At 37.2% G+C, this 19129-nt stretch overlaps 1 protein-coding gene across 2 annotated transcripts in view; it reads left to right on the forward strand.

The window, feature by feature from the left end:
- UTRN (utrophin) overlaps positions 1-19129 on the forward strand; it is a 581550-nt gene that overhangs the window by 407242 nt on the left and 155179 nt on the right. For both annotated transcript variants that reach the window (XM_025381643.1, XM_025381644.1), the window contains exon 53: positions 8595-8751. In XM_025381643.1, coding sequence (XP_025237428.1) covers positions 8595-8751 — 157 coding nt within the window. The remainder of the gene's footprint in view (positions 1-8594; positions 8752-19129) is intronic.

The following is a 19129-nucleotide window of genomic DNA, read 5'->3' on the forward strand; positions in this document are numbered from 1 at the left end:
ATGGAAACTGCAGGGCTTTCAGGCCATGCCCATCCTCATCTGCCCATGAAGCAAGGGCACCCAGCTCCTGTGCCCACTCAAGTTTATATCATGAATCTCAGTTAGGAGCTTCTCTCAACCTGTGACCCCTGCCTGAGTTAACTGGCTGACCTCCACGAAGTCTCCTATGAGTTAGAATCAGGAATGACTTCCCTTCATCCCTCTGGAGACTGGGAGTGCACACACAGCACATCCCAATGTGGTTCCTTCTCATCTACTCCCCATTGCTCACTACATCAGCTCCAGAGCTGGGTAGGGTTAAGGCCTTTTCCCTAACCTGGATTGCCAGGTTCCCCAGTGGGTGTGTATGTCCTGTAGGCAGTTTCTCCCTTTCTCACACTCTGGGGACTTACAATTTTTGGCCTGGCCCATGATGTATGCTGCAGCCTGCTGCTTCTTTCAAACGGTCTGTGGTGTCTGTCAGTTTTCCTTGTTAAGTTCCTGTGTTGCTTTTTGGAAATAAATTCACAGTATGAATCTCTACATACTATTTTGTCTTTCCAAGTGGAAGAGGCATGCTAACAATGCTTCCAATCCACCATCTAGGGAAAAAAAAAGTTTTATTCACTTTATATGCTAGATCTACAATATTTCAACTTGATTTTTATGTATTTATTTATTTATTTATTTTTGAAACAGAGTCTTGCTCTGTCACCTCGGCCGGAGTGCAATGGTGCAGTCTTAGCTCACTGCAACCTCCATCCCCCAGGTTCAAGTGATGCTCAAGCCTCAGCCTCCCATGTAGCTGGGAATACAGGCACGTGCCACCATGCCAAACTAATTTTTGTATTTTTAGTAGAGACGAGGTTTCGCCATATTGACTGGGCTGGTCTCGAACTCCTGGCCTCAAGTGATCCACCCTCCTCGTCCTCCCAAAATGCTAGGATTATAGGCCTGAGCTACTGCGCCCAGCCCCAGCTTGATTATATTAAAATGCATATTCTCTGGTATTTTCAACTGTCAGATTCTCCAGCTTTTAAACATTTATTCCTTTTTTTCCTGAATTTTCACATCTTTCTTCTAATCTTTAGTTGATCAAACCCTTTCTCTTTTCAGACTCCGTTAATCCCCTCTACCTAGTTTGGAGCCCATCATAAGATACTTCAACAGTGTCAGGACCTTGAATTTCCTTTCCCCTTTTAACTTCTTCTGTTTCCCAGTCTCTGACATTCCAATGTCCACACCCTTTCTATCCTTTGCCTTTAATCTTGGACTCTGCCTAGTGTTACACTAGAAAGTGAAAAATGGTAACATTGGTCCTGCTATAATTTGATACTTTCTACTTACAATTGGTATTGTTATTTTCAATGATTTTGTATTATATTCACCACCTTGTCTATTTTATTTTTTAATTATTTATCATTTAGATTTCATGTTTATTTTATTTAACTTTTAATTTCAGTTCAGGGTACATGTACTGGTTTGTTATATAGGTAAACTAGTGTTATGGGGGCTTGTTGCACAGATTATTTCATCACCCAGGTATTAAGTCTAGTACCCTATAGTTATTTTTCCTGATCCTCTCCCTCCTCCCATATTCCACCTTCTGATAGGCCCCAGTATTTGTTGGTCTCCTCTATATATCCATGTGTTCTCATCATGTAGCTCCCACTTATAAGTGAAGACGTGATATTTGGTTTTATGTTCCTGCATTAGTTTGCTCAGGGTAATGGCCTCCAGCTCCATCCTTGTTCCTGCAAAGAACATGGTCTTGTTCTTTTTCATGGCTGCATAGTATTCTATGGTGTATATGTACCACATTTTTTCAATCCAGTCTTATCATTGATGGGCATTTAGGTTGATTCTGTCTTTGCTATTGTGCATAGTACTACAGTGAACATACAGTGAACAGTGAACACATGTGCATGTATCTATAACAGAATGGTTTATATTCCTTTGGGTATATACCCAGTAATGGGATTGCTAAGTCAAATGGCATTTATGTTTTTAGTTCTTTGAGGAATTGCCACACTGTCTTCCTTAATCGATGAACTAATTTACACTCCAACCAACAGTGTAAAAGTGTTCCTTTTTCTCCTCAACCTCATCAGCATCTATTATATTTTGAGTTTTTACTAATAGCCATTCTGACTGGTGTGAGATGGTATGTCATTGTGGTTTTGATTTGCATTTCTCTAATTATCAGTGCTGTTGAGCTTTTTTTTTTTAACATGCTTGTTGGCTGCATATATGTCTTCTTTTGAAAAGTGACTGCTCATGTCCTTTGCCTACTTTTTATGTTATTGTTTGTTTTTTCCTTGTAAATTTGTTTAAGTTCCTTATAGATGCTCAATATTAGACCTTTGTCAGATGCATAGTTTGCAACAGTTTTTCTCATTCTGTATGTTTACTCTGTTGATAGTTTCTTTTGCTGTGCAGAAGCTCTTTAGCTTAATTAGATCTCATTTATCAAATGTTTGCCGTTGTTGCAGTTGCTTTCAGTGTCTTTGTCATGAAATTTTTGCCCATTTCTATGTGTAGAATGGTATTGCCTCAGTTGTCTTTTGGATTATTTTTTTATAGTTTTGGGTTTTACATTTAAGCATTTAATCAATTTTGAGTTTATTTTTGTATATGGTGTAAGGAAGAAGTCCAGTTTCAGTGTTTTGCATATGGCTAGGCAGTTACCCAGCACCATTTATTGAATAGGGAATCATTCTCCCATTGCTTATTTTTGTCAGCTTTGTCAAAGATCATAGTTGTAGGCATACAGCCATATTTCTGAGTTCTCTGTTCTGTTCCATTGGTCTACGTGTATATTTTTGTACCAGTACTGTGCTGTTTCGGTTACTATAGACCTGTAGTATAGTTTCAAGTCAGATATCATGATGCCTCCAGCTTTATTTTTTTGCTTAGGATTGCCTTGGCTATCGTGCTCTTTTTTTGCTGTTTCATATACATTTTAAAATAGTTTTTTCTAGTTCTGTGAAGAACATTATTGGTAGTTTTATAGGAATAGCATTAAATTTATAAGTTGCTTTGGGCAGTATGGTCATTTTAATGATGTTGATTCCTCCTATCCACGAGCATGGAATGTTTTTCTATTGGTTTATGTTGTCTCTGATTTTTTTGAGCAGTGTTTTGTAGTTCTCCTTGTAGAGATCTTTCCCTTCCCTGATTAGCTATATTCATAAGTATTTTATTTTTTTGTGGCAATTGTGAATGGGATTGTGTTCCTGATTTGGCTCTTCTCTTGACTGTTCTTGATGTGTAGGAATGCTAGTGAATTTTGCACATTGATTTTTTATCCTGAGATGCTGCTGAAGTTGTTTATTAGCTTAAGGAGCTTTTGGGCTGAGACTGTGAAGTTTTCTGGATATAGAATCTTGTCACCTGCAAACAGATATAGTTTTACTTCCCCTCTTTCTATTTGGTAGCCCTTTATGTCTTTCTCTTTCCTGATTGCCCTGGCCAGGACTTCTGATATTGTGTTGAAGGAGTGGTGAGAGAGGGCATCCTTGTCTTGTGCCAGTTTTTAAGGGGAATGCTTCCAGCTTTTACCCATGCAGTATGATGTTGGCTGTGGGTTTGTTGTAGATGGTTCTTAGTATTTAGAGGTATGTTCCTTCAATATCTAGTTTGTTGAGAATTTTTAACCTAAAGGGTGTTGAATTTTCTTGAAAACCTTTTCTGCATGGATTGAGATAATCATGTGTTTTTTGTCTTATTTTGTTAATGTGATGAATCATATTTATTGATTTGTATATGTTGAACCAACCTTGCATCCTAGGGATGAAGCCACTTGATCGTGGTAGATTAGCTTTTTCATGTGCTGCTGGATTTGGCGTGCCAGTGTTTTGTTGAGGATTTTTGAATCTATGTTCATCAAGGATATTGGCCCTGAAGTTTTTTTGGTTGTTGTTGTGTTTCTGGCAGGTTTGGGTATCAGGATCATGCTGGTCTCATATAATGAGTTAGGAAGGAGTTCTTCCTCCTCAATTTTGTGGAACAGTTTCATTAGGAATGATATCAACTCTTCTTTGTACATCTGGTAGAATTCAGCTGTGAATCCATCTGGTCCTGAGCTTTTTTTGGGTCGTAAGCTATTTATTACTGACTCAATTTCAGAGCTCGTTATTTGGCTGTTCAGGGATTCATTTTTTTCTTGGTTCAGTCCTGGGAGAATATATGTGTCCAGGAATTTATCCATTTCTTCTAGATTTTCTAGTTTATGTGCATAAAGGTGTTCATAATATTCTCTGATGGTTGTATTTTTGTGGGGTCAATGGTGATATCCCTCTTGTCATTTCTGATTGTGTTTATTTGAGTTTTCTCTCTTCTTTATCAGTCTTGCTAGCAGTCTATTTTATTAATTTTTTTTTCCATAAAACCAGCTCCTCGATAAGGTGATCTTTCAAATGTTTTGTGTGTGTGTGTGTCTCAGTCTCCTACAGTTCCGCTCTGATATCACCATGCCTATTTTAAAAGATTTTGATCCTTTTTAGTCCCCAAATTCTCTCTCTGCAGGTGGCCTTCAATTTTTTTGTTTGTTTTGAGAATGAGGCCATCCGATTGATACTCTTTATACTACTTGGAGCATTTAATATGAATTGGTTCTGTATTCCACATTATGCTTTTATTGTGCTAAAGTTGATATTAAACTTTTTATAGCATAAAATGTCATGGCAGGGAACATTTGCTCTGATTTATCATAATTTTTTAAAAAGAAAATGTCTGCTAAGAACATAATAACAGCTAATACTTATTGAATATTTATATGCTAGATCTACCCTAAGTATTTCACAGTTATTACCTTCTTTGACCATGTTGTGGCCACTGGAACAATGTAATAATATGTGGCTCCAATACCACGAGTTAATATCTTAAAATATTATTTTTCAGTCTTTTTGGATAGCCGTGATTAAACTTTTTAAATACTAAAATCCAACATGCTACATCTTCTTTAGCATCTAGAACAATACATACAATGATAAATTTCACTTCAATCTGTATAAGAGAAGAATGCTATTGACTTGAAATGTCAGCTAGAAGACAGGCTGTCAGGAACTTTGATTATATTTTTTACTCGCTGGAAAAATGTAAATTGGAATCACACTAATACGTTCTGTGCTGTGGATGACACAGGTTTAAATTTTCATGTTAAACTTATTTAATTTGAGATTATGTTAATTAAATATCCATTTATCAGCATAACGATGTTTAATATAGACCTTTATTAACATATGGTTTCAAAGGCCAGCAAAATTGTCAAATCTAATGAAAACAGAGTTCAAAGATAAAATTCTATCTTCCCTTTCTTTTATGAGTCTCTTAAAAATTCAGGGCACCTTTTTAAAAGCCCTTAGAGAAGATTAACCTTTAACATCATCATTTAAATCTAATGTTACCACATTTTACAATGTCATTGACACTATGTTTAGCCTTAGATAGTTGGTTTTCCTAACCATATTATAAAACTACTAATTTTTTTTTTTTCCCAAATCTAATAGAGGAAGATCCAACTGCTGTCTTTTTTTTTTCTGGTTTATCTAGTGTAGCACATTCCAATAGAACTTTCTCCAATGATAGACATTATCTATATCTACACTGGTTAATATAGTAGCCATTAGCCATATGTGGCCTACTGAGCACCTGAAATGTGATCCGTGCAACTGATAACCTGAATTTCAAAATTTACTCATTGTATTTATCCTAAATTAAAATTTAAGTAGCCACATGCTACTGGTGTCTACCATATTGGAATCATGGCTTTGGTGTTCTTTTCAGCACAGTCAGACTGAATTCTGAAGACTTGACTCTTTTTTCCTAATATGTCTTAATTCGTTTCCTGGGAGCAGGAATAATCTTTTAAAGTTGCCTGTTATTCTTGGACTAATTAAGGCATTTTCTTTCATTATAACCCAATTTATAGTTTGGAGATTTTACCATAAACCAAAAAATATGTGTATGTACGTACTTTTGTAGTAAGAATGCCAAATTGGACATTTGACTCTGAGTAGTCATTACACAACAGAGGATGGGATATCTCTACCAGAGTGGGTGCTCCATAAATGTTTGCTTGTACTGAGTAAATGAAAAACTGTATTTTATTTTAACCAGTGCTCCTTCTCACACTCACTCACACTATTTCCTTTTATATCTGTACACTGGGAGAAGGAATAATAACTTGCTTGAAGATGCAGTTTTTTTGAAAGGTAGAGAGGCTTTTGCTGATTTAAAACAGATATTGGTTTGTAGTTACTTCCATAATTCCTTTCTACTATTCTTAAATGATGAAGTACCATTTTTATGGGTCTTTACCTTCTAGCACGTTTTTGCATTACATTTTTTAGGAATAACTGGTCACTTAAAAATGCTTATAGAGTTGTAAAACCTGATTCACTTTTAAAAGGGGTAACTTGTGTAAAAGATATTCTGTAGTCGACATCATCCTAGGTTGATAATACAGTCAATAAAAGTGTTTATTGCTTTGTACATATCAAAGTACTAAAGGAGTGAACTGAAGCAGCCGAGATGTTAGAATAAGTCAATTGTCTAAAAATATGAATGCCCACAGATACGTTTGATAAAAAAATGTTTTAAGTGAAGATTTTGAAACTCTGGATGATCACTGGTTATCAATAGTCTTAGAGAAATTTAAGTTTTAAAATGTTTATAGGATAATTGAGAAAGTACCACTAAGCTGAACACAAATTTAAAGTTTCTTCCCACAAAGCATTCGACCTGTTGCCCAAGAAAAGGCTTTCATCTTTCAAGATGAAAGAATTCAAATGAAACTAGAACACTGAAGGCTACTACAGAAGCATGCATTTATTTGGGCATATGGTAGTAATCCACTAAACACATAGTTATAATCTATTTGAGAATAACCAGAACAGATTTGCCAGACAAAGATTCTGCCAGATCAACTTGCTTTTTACTATGGGAAATCAAAGATGTAGAGAAGCACACAAATACCAACGTTTTCTTTTTTATTTCGAAGCCACTTCAGCATTTCTTTTAAAAAGTATTATCTTCATCCTTATAATTAATAGATAGTTCTTCAGATTCTAAATACTGTAAGTTTCAGTGATCAGTTTCATTATTTCTGTGCAGTCAAAAAAGACTGCATTGAAAAATACATTTGTGGGCATTTCAATACAATAAGTGTTTGGAACTCAATTTCAAATGAATATAATGTGTGATTTAGTTATTGATTAATGAGTGAAACTACAGACATTGAAGATGCAGGATCAAATCATCTGAAATAAAAGGCAGGGAACACGTATAAATATTTTGCACACGGAGACACTCAAGTGCTTCTTGATTGAGGACATCTGATTTCTAGCTGGCTTTTGCAATTAAAAATATTGGAAATAAATTGCAGTAGCTCAGTCAAATTTATTTGCTGCAAAATGGCTTATAACTACAGAGAGAATTTTTAGTTAATATAGTTGAAATTATTTAGTTCTGCTCTGTGACAAATGAAATTATTGTTTATCAGAGAAAGGGAATTACGTATTTGGCCTAAAGTTAATCAATATGAACACAGAAAAGCTGGAGCTCAAGCAGAATCAGGACCTTGTTAAACCACAGTTTTGTAAAATGAGTTCAGTTGTAGCACCTGTGGAATAAATAGAACTGATAGTAAATACAAGAAAATAAATTTTCTAATCATACCGTTCTCAGAGATTTACAAAATGCTTTGAACTTCGTTCTGAATTTAAACTTTTTTTTTATTGTTTCACACTTAACTTTTTAAAAATCAGCATATGCTGATTAAAGGCAGACATGTGCCTTGTTACACCTCTAAACCTCAAAGATCGTGGAGAGTCACAGTAATTCCATTTCCCCAAGTTAAGGCATAAGTCCATATTCACAGTCTGCCCTCTGGGGTGATGCAGGATTGAGTCAAGTCCAGTTCGATTCCTTGAGTCACTGGAATTGTTTCTGACTGATTCATATTTTCAAATCCAGCCCACGGTGGGCCTGAGGCTGGATAAGTGGGCTTTCACCAGGGCCCTAACAAGAGCAAAAAAGGAACATGTGCGCAGATTTACACTCCTATTCTCAAGGGCCTTTGCTCTTATTGGAAACTTAACCGCATAAAAATGTATTTCCTAAACATTTCCCTGATTATGGAGTTCATAATCTAAGAACCTGAAGGTAAATTTCTGTGTTAAATACAGAAATTATTATTGAAACAAAGACCTCACCTTTAAATGAGAGTATAAAGTACTTCAGTGATTTTGCCCAACTGTTAAAACTTGGTTTATAATTTTACATTCTATCATGGACATCCTTCTTGAAAGCCTTCGTGGTGTATAGGTCTGTGTTTTAAATTTTGATAGTTATTACCAATAAATCCTCTGAATATTATAGCCTATTCAAAATAGCTGTTTCTTACAGGAAATGGATGTGTGTATACATATGTGTAAATACATATATATATATGTATTTGCAAGGAGTCACTTTCTTTTGTGGAAGTAAACATTACTTGGTCAGATAAGATTATTATGCTAAAGGAAAGTAGATAATTTTGTGAATGTAATTGGCATTTCTTAAATGTGGTGGTTGTTGTTATTATTATTATTATTATTATTATTTCTCAACAGGGCCCATTTGGAGGCCAGTGCTGAGAAGTGGAACAGATTGCTGATGTCTTTAGAAGAACTGATCAAATGGCTGAATATGAAAGATGAAGAGCTTAAGAAACAAATGCCTATTGGAGGAGATGTTCCAGCCTTACAGCTCCAGTATGACCATTGTAAGGTAAGTGGATAACCTATAGTTAGTCCCTTAATTCAAATTCTAGTGAGGTAGATATTTGAAATAAAATTATAGGTAAGTATCAGAGTTGAACCAATTATTGCAGGATTCCCCCCACCACCACTGTCTGCTTTTAATTGTCAGTAGACATTTAAAGTGCATACATTGTTTCCATTTGTATTAAATTAAGTTTTATCTTCACATTTAACTAAATTTTTTTTCAAACACTACCAGTATCTAAAGTATAATATTGCTTTTAGCTTATTAGGAAGTTTATCTAAATTTCTAATAGGTTTTATAATCAAATTTTTTAAAATTTTATTTTTATTTTTGAGACCAAGTTTCACTCTTGTTGCCCAGGCTGGAGTACTGCAGCCTCCACCTCTTGGGTTCAAGTGATTCTCCTCCCTCAGCCTCCCAAGTAGCTGGGACTACAGGTGCCTGCCATCACAACCGACAAACTTTTTTTTTTTTTTTAAGACGGAGTCTTGCTCTGTCACCCAGGTTGGAGTGCAGTGGCATGATCACGGCTCACTGCAACCTCTGCCTCCCAAGTTCAAGTAATTCTCCTGCCTCTGCCTCCCAAGTAGCTGGGACTACAGGTGCCTGTCACCATGCCCAGCTAATTTTGTATTTTGTAATTTTTTTTTTTTTAGATGGAGTCTCGCTCTGTTGCCCAGACTGGAATGCAGTGGCATGATCTTGGCTCACTGCAACCTTCACCTCCTGGGTTTGAGCGATTCTCCTGCCTCAGCCTGCCAAGTAACTGGGACTACAGGTGCATGCCACCACTCCTGGCTGATTTTTGTATTTTTACTAGGGACAGGATTTCACCATGTTGTTCAGGCTGGTCTCGAACTCTTGACCTCAGGTGATCTGTCTGCCTCAGCCTCCCAAAGTGCTGGGATTACAGGCGTGAGCCACCTCAACTGACCTGAGAAAGTTTTTAAACTACAAATTAACTTAATCTTAAATTCAAGTCATCGAATCATAAGAAATTACAAACTATCTTGTTTATGTTTAATAAAAGTGAAAAATAAGGACTTGTAGTAAAAAAAAAAAAAAAAAAAAAAAAGTAATGCAGATGAAGACCATACTATTTAAGATCATTTTATGTGTTTTACTTTTCTGAGCCAAGCTCTTTCTTTGAATTATAATTCTGCTCAAATTTCTATTCCTATGCAAATCTATACTTTTACTCTGATTAGCCAAAAGATATGCTGAAATGTTATCAACTGACACATTAATTCTTAGATCCTTGTGTGATTAAATTTGTGCCTTGTTCACTTTTCATTGATTTCTTTATGCCCATTTTCTCGTATATACATATCATCTTGTTTTATTGTATTTTTTACTCCTCCCATGTAATGAAAGTTCTCATTCTAAATCTGGTCATTTTAAAGTGACATTATGATTCTATTTCCATTTAAAAAATGACAAACACGAATGCACACATCTAGTAAAGGAAAATGTCATCTATGTAATAAGTTGCTTTAATACAAAATGATAAGACCCTGAAATTTATTTATTGGATTTTTGAACCCTTGTGACTAGATTATTAAAATTACCATTTAGGTGTATTTTTTTCTTTCTACTTGAAGCAGGAATATGATAAAGAAATAGCTCCAAGATAAGAAAAAGGAAAACACTGTTGATGTATGATACACAAGATAATAATAATAATAGAAGATTTAAAATGACCAATTTAAGGAAATCACATTCTCTCCTAACTTTTTCTAACTTTTGCTTCTGTTAGTTATTCATATAGTATTCCCTTTTTGTGGGTTACAGTATTAGGGATGAAATAGAATAATACAAAGCTCTTCTAATAGATGTGCTCTGTAAGGAATACAAGCTGCTTGTGGCCATATGCTAATAGTATTTACTGAAATCCAAATGTTGAAGTATGAAATGATTTTCCTCTTCTGGCCTTAGCACATAAAGTACATATCCGCCTCTCAGTGTGCCCTGGCTGTATTTTGGCCTCCCTCCCAACAAGGTAACCTGGATTTAGGTTGTGTTTTGCTCCATTTTAGAGCACTGCAGGCAGTTGCTCTGCTTCAGTCCTTGAGACCTAAGCCTTTAGGTAATGAAGTTAATACTGATAATGATGGTAATACAATTGGTTCATTTATCCAGCAAGTGTTTATTGAGTGCCTAATATGAACCAGCATATTCTGGTCACTGGTGACTCAATAATGGACAAAATCAGGTTCTTACCTGATAGTGAGAGATGGACACTCGACAAATAGGCAATAAATATATATGTCCCACAGTAATAACAAAAATAAAGCAAGGTCAAGAAGATAGAGGAGGATGTGGGATTATAGGCCAAGGTGCTATTTTATATGGAGAAGATCAGGAAAGTGTCACAAATCGGGTGATTTTTGAACAGAGACCTGGAGTGATGTAGTAAGCACTTAGCAACCCCTCTTAGAAGTAGAACATTTAGGGAAAGGAGGCAGAAAGCAAAAAGGCCACAGAGCTTGCAATGTTTGGGGCATATTTGAAGAATAGCTTGGAGACCAATATGGTTGAAAATGTTTAACCAAATATGGTAGATAGGAGATGAAGCTGGGGTGGTGGGTGGGAGAAAGGGATTCAGATCATTTAGGTCCTTGAATATTCTTTCTTAAGGACTTTGGCTTTTACTCAATGAGAGAGGAAGCCATGGAAGATGTAGGTGTCTGTAGTGCTGTGATCTAATACTGTATGAAGAGTAGAATATAGAGGAGTTCAGCACTATTTCAGTAATCCAAGTGGTGGTGAATTGGAAAAGGGTATAGCAGGAGAGATGATGAAGAGTAACTACTTTCTGAAGACATTTGGAAAGAATCAACAAAATTTGCTGATGGATTGAATGTGTGGAATGTGAGAAGAAGAACCAAAGATGTCAGAAGTCAGAGATTTTTAGACAAAGCAAATGGAAAATGGAAGTACCATTTAGAGAGAGAAGAAAACTGCTGGAGGAGTGGTCTGGGAAGGAAATGTAAGAGCTCGATGTTTGACATGTTAAACTTAAAAATGTTTAAGCTGTTGGATATATAAATCTGAAGTTAGAAGAAAGATCAAGATTAGAGATCAAAATTGTCAGCCTGTGTATTAGCCCTGGGATTGGATGAGATCACCTATAGGGAGAGATTTTACCAAGGGAAAAAAAAAAATCCCAAGAAATGAGCCCTGAGAAGTCACAATTTTGGAGGCTGAGAAGACGAGGAGACTGAGAAGGAAGAGCCAGAAGGCTAGAAGAACCACGAGAGAACAGAGTCCAGGATGCCAAAGAAAGAAAATGTGTTTTGAAGGAGGGCATGATCACGAAGATCAAACATTGCTGAGCGGTTGAATAAGATGAGGACAGAAAATTAATCATCTCGAGACCATCTTGTTGACCTTGGACAAGAGGTGTTACAGTGGCATGATGGAGTTGGAAGCATGATTGGAGTAGATTCAAGAGAGAATATGAACCAAAGTACAGAAAACCATTTTAAGGACTTTTACAACAGAGGTAACAGAAAAATCAGATAGTAGCTGAAGAAAGAATGTAGAGTCAAGTAGTGGTTTTATAACTCATTGCTGAGTAGTGAATTATGAAATAATATATTAATATGATTTCATTATTCAGCATGTTCTATGCTGGTAAGAATGATTCGGTGAAGTGGGAAGAATCAGTGACGCAGGAGAGAGGATACCAACTCAAACAGTGAGAGGATGGGATCCATTGCACAAGTGGAGCAGTGGGTCCTAGGTCTGTCTGACTCCAAATATATTCATCATCCATTTAAAACCTACTTTACCGAATGACGTTTATGTCCCAGCACCATTCTAAGCACTGGGGATATATCCTCACGTTTTTGTTTCTGTTTTTACTTGAATCTGTTCCCTCTTTTTGCTCCATTACGTCAATTTCCTGACTTAGTTTATGGAAGAATTTGAGGTCACCTTTTCACCCTATCTTTTTCTTTAGTGGCCTTCTGAAAATGGACAATAAAGAAATGAATATTAACATATTATTCTCAAGAACGACTATTTTAGTGTATAGTGCTAGCTTTCTGCTAAATTAGTACTCAGTATAGATTAGTTGAATAAATTGATTCACAGAGTTTATAGAAAAAACCCTCCTCCTCGTCCTCCTCCTCCTCGTCCTCCTCCTCCTCGTCGTCCTCCTCCTCCTCCTCCTCTATCTGCTTCCTCTAGATCATGATACAGTACAGAAAAGTGTGCTGGGTTTGGGGTAAGCATTCTTTGTAGGTCATAGCTGAAGTCGCAGGGCTGGAGAATTCCGTGATTCCTTCCAGGGTAGTCATCATGTATTAATAAGTATGTTAATTTTCATCATGTTTGATATTACGCCTACAGAAAAGAAAAACTTAAAAGCTTAAAAGATGAATTTTCTGGCCGGGCACGGTGGCTCACACCTGTAATCCTAGCACTTTGGGAGGCCGAGGTGGGCGGATCATGGGGTCAAGAGATCGAGACCTTCCCGGCCAACATGGTGAAACCCTGCCACTACTAAAAATACAGCAATTAGCTGGACGTGGTGGCACATGTACCTGTAGTCCCAGCTATTCAGGAGGCTGAAGCAGGAGAATCGCTTGAACCCAGGAGACAGAGGTTGCAGTGAGCCAAGATCACACCACTACACTCTAGCCTGGCAACACAATGAGACTCCATCTCAAAAAAACAAAAAATAAACAAACCCCAAAACATGAATTTTTCATATTTTCTTTATAGGTTGTGACATTTGCTGTTGCTTTGTGAGTAAAGGTTTGAAAGTCCAGTGTAATATATATATATATATATATATATTTTTTTTTTTTCCCCCAGGATAGAGTCTCGCTCTGTCGCCCGGACTAGAGTGCAGTGGCGCAAACGCAGCTCACTGCAAGCTCCGCCTCTCGGGTTCACTCCATTCTCCTGCCTCAGCCTCCCGAGTAGCTGGGACTACAGGTGCCTGCCACCACGTCTGGCTAATTTTTGTATTTTTAGTAGAGATGGGGTTTCACCGTGTTAGCCAGGATGGTCTCGATCTCCTGACCTTGTGATCCACCAGCCTCAGCCTCCCCAGTGTCACATTTTTAAATGTGAGACACAAGATCTATAATGTAGATAATCTACTGTGAATTGTGTGTGGCCATGGATTTTAGGGTGCACTAGAGGCAGGTAAGGAGGGTTGTTGGTTCCTCATAGGTGTGATAATTTGGGTTAGAGGTGTTAGTGAGGTACTGCTAGTAGAAAAGGTACTGAGCTAGAGTAAGAATACTTTTATTTAATGGCTGGCTCTGTCTCTGATGACCTGGGTGACCCTGAAAAAGTCATTTGACTTACCCAAGCTTCAGTGTATGGAAATAAGTAGTGTCTTAGTTCCTTTGGGCTGCAATAAAAAAATATTATAAACTCGGTGACTTATAAACAACAGAAATTTATTTCTCACAGTTCTAAAGGTGGAGAAGTTCAAGATCAGTGCACTAGTAGATTTGGTGTCTGCTAAGGGCCCACTATCTGGTTCATGGATGATGTCTACTCACTGTATCCTCCCATAGTGGAAGTTAGTCTTTTATATGATACTGAACCCACTGATGACAGCTCTTCACTCATGCCCTAATCGCCTCCTAATACCATCACTATGGGAGTTAGGATTTTATTTTTTTTTCTTGTGGCAACCCCTGATTTATTTATTTTATTTTATTTTTTTATTATTATACTTTAAGTTCTAGGGTACATGTGCACAACATGCAGGTTTGTTACATATGTATACTTGTGCCTTGTTGGTGTGCTGCACCCATCAACTCATCAGCACCCATCAACTCGTCATTTACATCAGGTATAACTCCCAATGCCATTCCTCCTCCCTTCCCCCTCCCAATAATAGGCCCCAGTGTGTGATGTTCCCTTTCCAGACTCCAAGTGATCTCACTGAACAATTCCCACCTATGAGTGAGAACATGTGGTGTTTGGTTTTCTGTTCTTGCGATAGTTTGCTGAGAATGATGGTTTACAGCTGCATCCATGTCCCTACAAAGGACACAAACTCATCTTTTTTTATGGCTGCATCGTATTCCATGGTGTATATGTGCCACATTTTTTTAATCCAGTCTGTCACTGATGGACATTTGGGTTGATTCCAAGTCTTTGCTATTGGGAATAGTGCCGCAATAAACATACATGTGCATGTGTCTTTATAGCAGCATGATTTATAATCCTTTGGGTATATACCCAGTAATGGGATGGCTGGGTCATATGGTATTTCTAGTTCTAGATCCTTGAGGAATCATCCTACTCTTTTCCACAATGGTTGAACCAGTTTACAATCCCACCAACAGTATAAAAGTGTTTCTATTTCTCCACATCCTCTCCAGCACCTGTTTTTTACTGACTTTTTAGTGGTTGCCATTCTAACTGGTGTGAGATGGTATCTCATTGTGGTTTTGATTTGCATTTCTCTGATGGCCAGTGATGATGAGCATTTTTTTCATGTATCTGTTGGCTGTATGCATGTCTTCTTTTGAGAAATGTCTGTTCATATCCTTCGCCCATTTTTTGATGGGGTTGTTTGTTTTTTTATCGTAAATTTGTTTGAGTTCTTTGTAGGTTCTGGATATTAGCCCTTTGTCAGATGAGTAGATTACAGAAATTTTCTCCCATTCTGTAGGTTGCCTGTTCACTCTGATGGTAGTATCTTCTGCTGTGCAGAAGTTTTTTAGTTTAATTAGATCCCATTTGTCAATTTTGGCTTTTGTTGCTGTTGCTTTTGGTGTTTTAGACATGAAGTTCTTGCCCATGCCCATGTCCTGAATGGTATTACCTAGGTTTTTTTCTAGGGTTTTTATGGTATTAGGCCTAACATTTAAGTCTCTAATCCATCTTGAATTAATTTTCATATAAGGAGTAAGGAAAGGATCCAGTTTCAGCTTTCTACTTATGGCTAGCCAATTTTCCCGGCACCAATTATTAAATAGGGAATCCTTTCCCCATTTCTTGTTTTTCTCAGGTTTGTCAAAGATCAGATGGCTATAGATGTGTGGTATTATTTCTGAGGGCTCTGTTCTGTTCCATTGGTCTATATCTCTGTTTTGGTACCAGTACCATGCTGTTTTGGTTACTGTAGTCTTGTAGTATAGTTTGAAGTCAGGTAGTGTGATACCTCCGCTTTGTTCTTTTGACTTAGGATTGTCTTGGCAATGCAGGCTCTTTTTTGGTTCCATATGAACTTTAAAACAGTTTCTTCCAATTCTGTGAAGAAAGTCATTGGTAGCTTGATGGGAATGGCATTGAATCTATAAATTACCTTGGGCACAATGGCCATTTTCATGATATTGATTCTTCCTATCCATGAGCATGGTATGTTCTTCCATTTGTTTGTGTCCTCTTTGATTTCACTGAGCAGTGGTTTGTAGTTCTCCTTGAAGAGGTCCTTTACATCCCTTGTAAGTTGGATTCCTAGGTATTTTATTGTCTTTGAAGTAATTGTGAATGGAAGTTCATTCATGATTTGGCTCTGTTTGTCTGTTATTGGTGTATAAGAATGCTTGTGATTTTTGCACATTAATTTTGTATCCTGAGACTTTGCTGAAATTGCTTATCAGCTTAAGGAGATTTTGAGCTGAGATGATGGGGTTTTCTAAATATACAATCATGTCATCTGCAAACAAGGACAATTTGACGACTTCTTTTCCTAACTGAATACCCTTCATTTCTTTCTCTTGCCTGATTTTCCTAGCCAGAACTTCCAACACTATGTTGAATAGGAGTGGTGATAGAGGGCATCCCTGTCTTGTGCCAGTTTTCAAAGGGAATCCTTCCAGTTTTTTGCCCATTCAGTATGATATTGGCTGTGGGTTTGTCATAAATAGCTCTTATTATTTGGAGATGCGTTCCATCAATACCAAATTTATTGAGCGTTTTTAGCATGAAGGGCTGTTGAATTTTGTCAAAGGCCTTTTCTGCATCTATTGAGATAATCATGTGGTTTTAGTCTTTGGTTCTGTTTATATGCTGGATTACGTTTATTGATTTGCGTATGTTGAACCAGCCTTACATCCCAGGGATGAAGCTCACTTGATCATGGTGGATAAGCTTTTTGATGTGCTGCTGGATTTGGTTTGCCAGTATTTTATTGAGGATTTTTGCATCGATGTTCATCAGGGATATTGGTCTAAAATTCTCTTTTTTTGTTATGTCTCTGCCAGGCTTTGGTATCAGGATGATGTTGGCCTCATAAAATGAGTTAGGGAGGATTCCCTCTTTTTCTATCGATTGGAATAGTTTCAGAAGGAATGGTACCAGCTCCTCCTTGTATACCTCCAGTAGAATTCGTCTGTGAATCCATCTGGTCTTGGACTTTTTTTGGTTGGTAGGCTATTAATTATTGCCTCACTTTCAGAGCCTGCTGTAGGTCTATTCAGGGATTCAACTTCTTCCTGGTTTAGTCTTGGGAGAGTGTAAATGTCCAGGAAATTATCCATTTCTTCTAGGTTTTCTAGTTTATTTGCATAGAGATGTTTATAGTATTCTCTGATGGTAGTTTGTATTTCTGTGGGGTCAGTAGTGATATCCCCTTTATCATTTTTTATTGCATGTATTCGACTCTTCTCTCTTTTCTTCTTTATTAGTCTTGCTAGAGGTCTATCAATTTTGTTGATCTTTTCAAAAAACCAGCTCCTGGATGCATTTATTTTTTTGGAGAGTTTTTTGTGTCTCTATCTCCTTCAGTTCTGCTCTGATCCTAGTTATTTCTTGCCTTCTGCTAGCTTTTGAATGTGTTTGCTCTTGCTTCTCTAGTTCTTTTAATTATGATGTTAGGGTGTCAATTTTAGATCTTTCCAGCTTTCTCTTGTGGACATTTAGCACTAAAATTTCCCTCTACACACTGCTTTAAATGTGTCCCAGAGATTCTGGTATGTTGTGTATTTGTTCTCATTGGTTTCAAAGAACATCTTTATGTCTGCCTTCATTTTGTTATGTACTCAGTAGTCATTCAGGAGCAGGTTCTTCAATTTCCATGTAGTTGAGCGGTTTTGTTTGAGTTTCTTGGTCCTGAGTTCTAGTTTGATTGCACTGTGGTCTGAGAGACAGTTTGTTATAATTTCTGTTCTTTTACATTTGGTGAGGAGTGCTTTACTTCCAACTATGTGGTCAGTTTTGGAATAAGTGCGATGTGGTGCTGAGAAGAATATATATTCTGTTGATGTGGGGTGGAGAGTTCTGTAGATGTCTATTAGGTCCTCTTGGTGTGGAGTTGAGTTCAATTCCTGGATATCCGTGTTAACATTCTGTCTTGTTGATCTGTTCAATGTTGACAGTGGGGTGTTAAAGTCTCCCATTATTATTGTATGAGAGTCTAAGTCTCTTTGTAAGTCTCTAAGGACTTGCTTTATGAATCTGGGTGCTCCTGTATTGGGTGCATATATATTTAGGATAGTTAGCTCTTCCTGTTGAATTGATCCCTTTACCATTATGTATTGGCCTTCTTTGTCTCTTTTGATCTTTGATGGTTTAAAGTCTGTTTTATCAGTGACTAGGATTGCAACCCCTGCTTTTTTTTTATTCTCCATTTGCTTGGTAGATCTTCCTCCATCCCTTTATTTTGAGCCTATGTGTGTCTCTGCATGTGAGATGGGTCTTCTTTATACAGGAAACTGATGGGTGTTGACTCTTTATGCAATTTGCCGGTCTGTGTCTTTTAATTGGAGCATTTAGTCCATTTACATTTAAGGTTAATATTGTTATGTGTGAACTTGATCCTGTCATTGTGATATTAACTGGTTATTTTACATGTTAGTTGATGTAGTTTCTTCCTAGCATCTATGGTCTTTACATTTTGGCATGTTTTTGCAACAGCTGGTACCAGTTGTTCCTTTCCATGTTTAGTGCTTCCTTCAGGGTCTCTTGTAGGGCAGGCCTGGTGGTGACAAAATCTCTAAGCATTTGCTTGTCTGTAAAGGATTTTATTTCTCCTTCACTTATGAAATTTAGTTTGGCTAGATATGAAATTCTGGGTTGAAAATTCTTTTCTTTAAAAATGCTGAATATTGGCCCCCACTCTCTTCTGGCTTGTAGATTTTCTGCCGAGAGATCTGCTGTTAGTCTGATGGGCTTCCCTTTGTGGGTAACCCAACCTTTCTCTCTGGCTGCCCTTAACATTTTTTCCTTTATTTCAACTTTGGCGAATCTGACAATTATGTGCCTTGGAGTTGCTCTTCTTGTGGAATATCCTTGTAGCATTCTTTGTATTCCCTGAATTTGAATATTGGCCTGCCTTACCAGGTTGGGGAAGTTCTCCTGGATGATATCCTGAAGAGTGTTTTCCAACTTGGTTCCATTTTCCCCCTCACTTTCAGGCACAGCAATCAGATGTAGATTTGGTCTTTTCACATAATCCCAT

Source organism: Theropithecus gelada, chromosome 4, assembly GCF_003255815.1.
Source record: "Theropithecus gelada isolate Dixy chromosome 4, Tgel_1.0, whole genome shotgun sequence".
Lineage (NCBI taxonomy): Eukaryota > Metazoa > Chordata > Mammalia > Primates > Cercopithecidae > Theropithecus > Theropithecus gelada.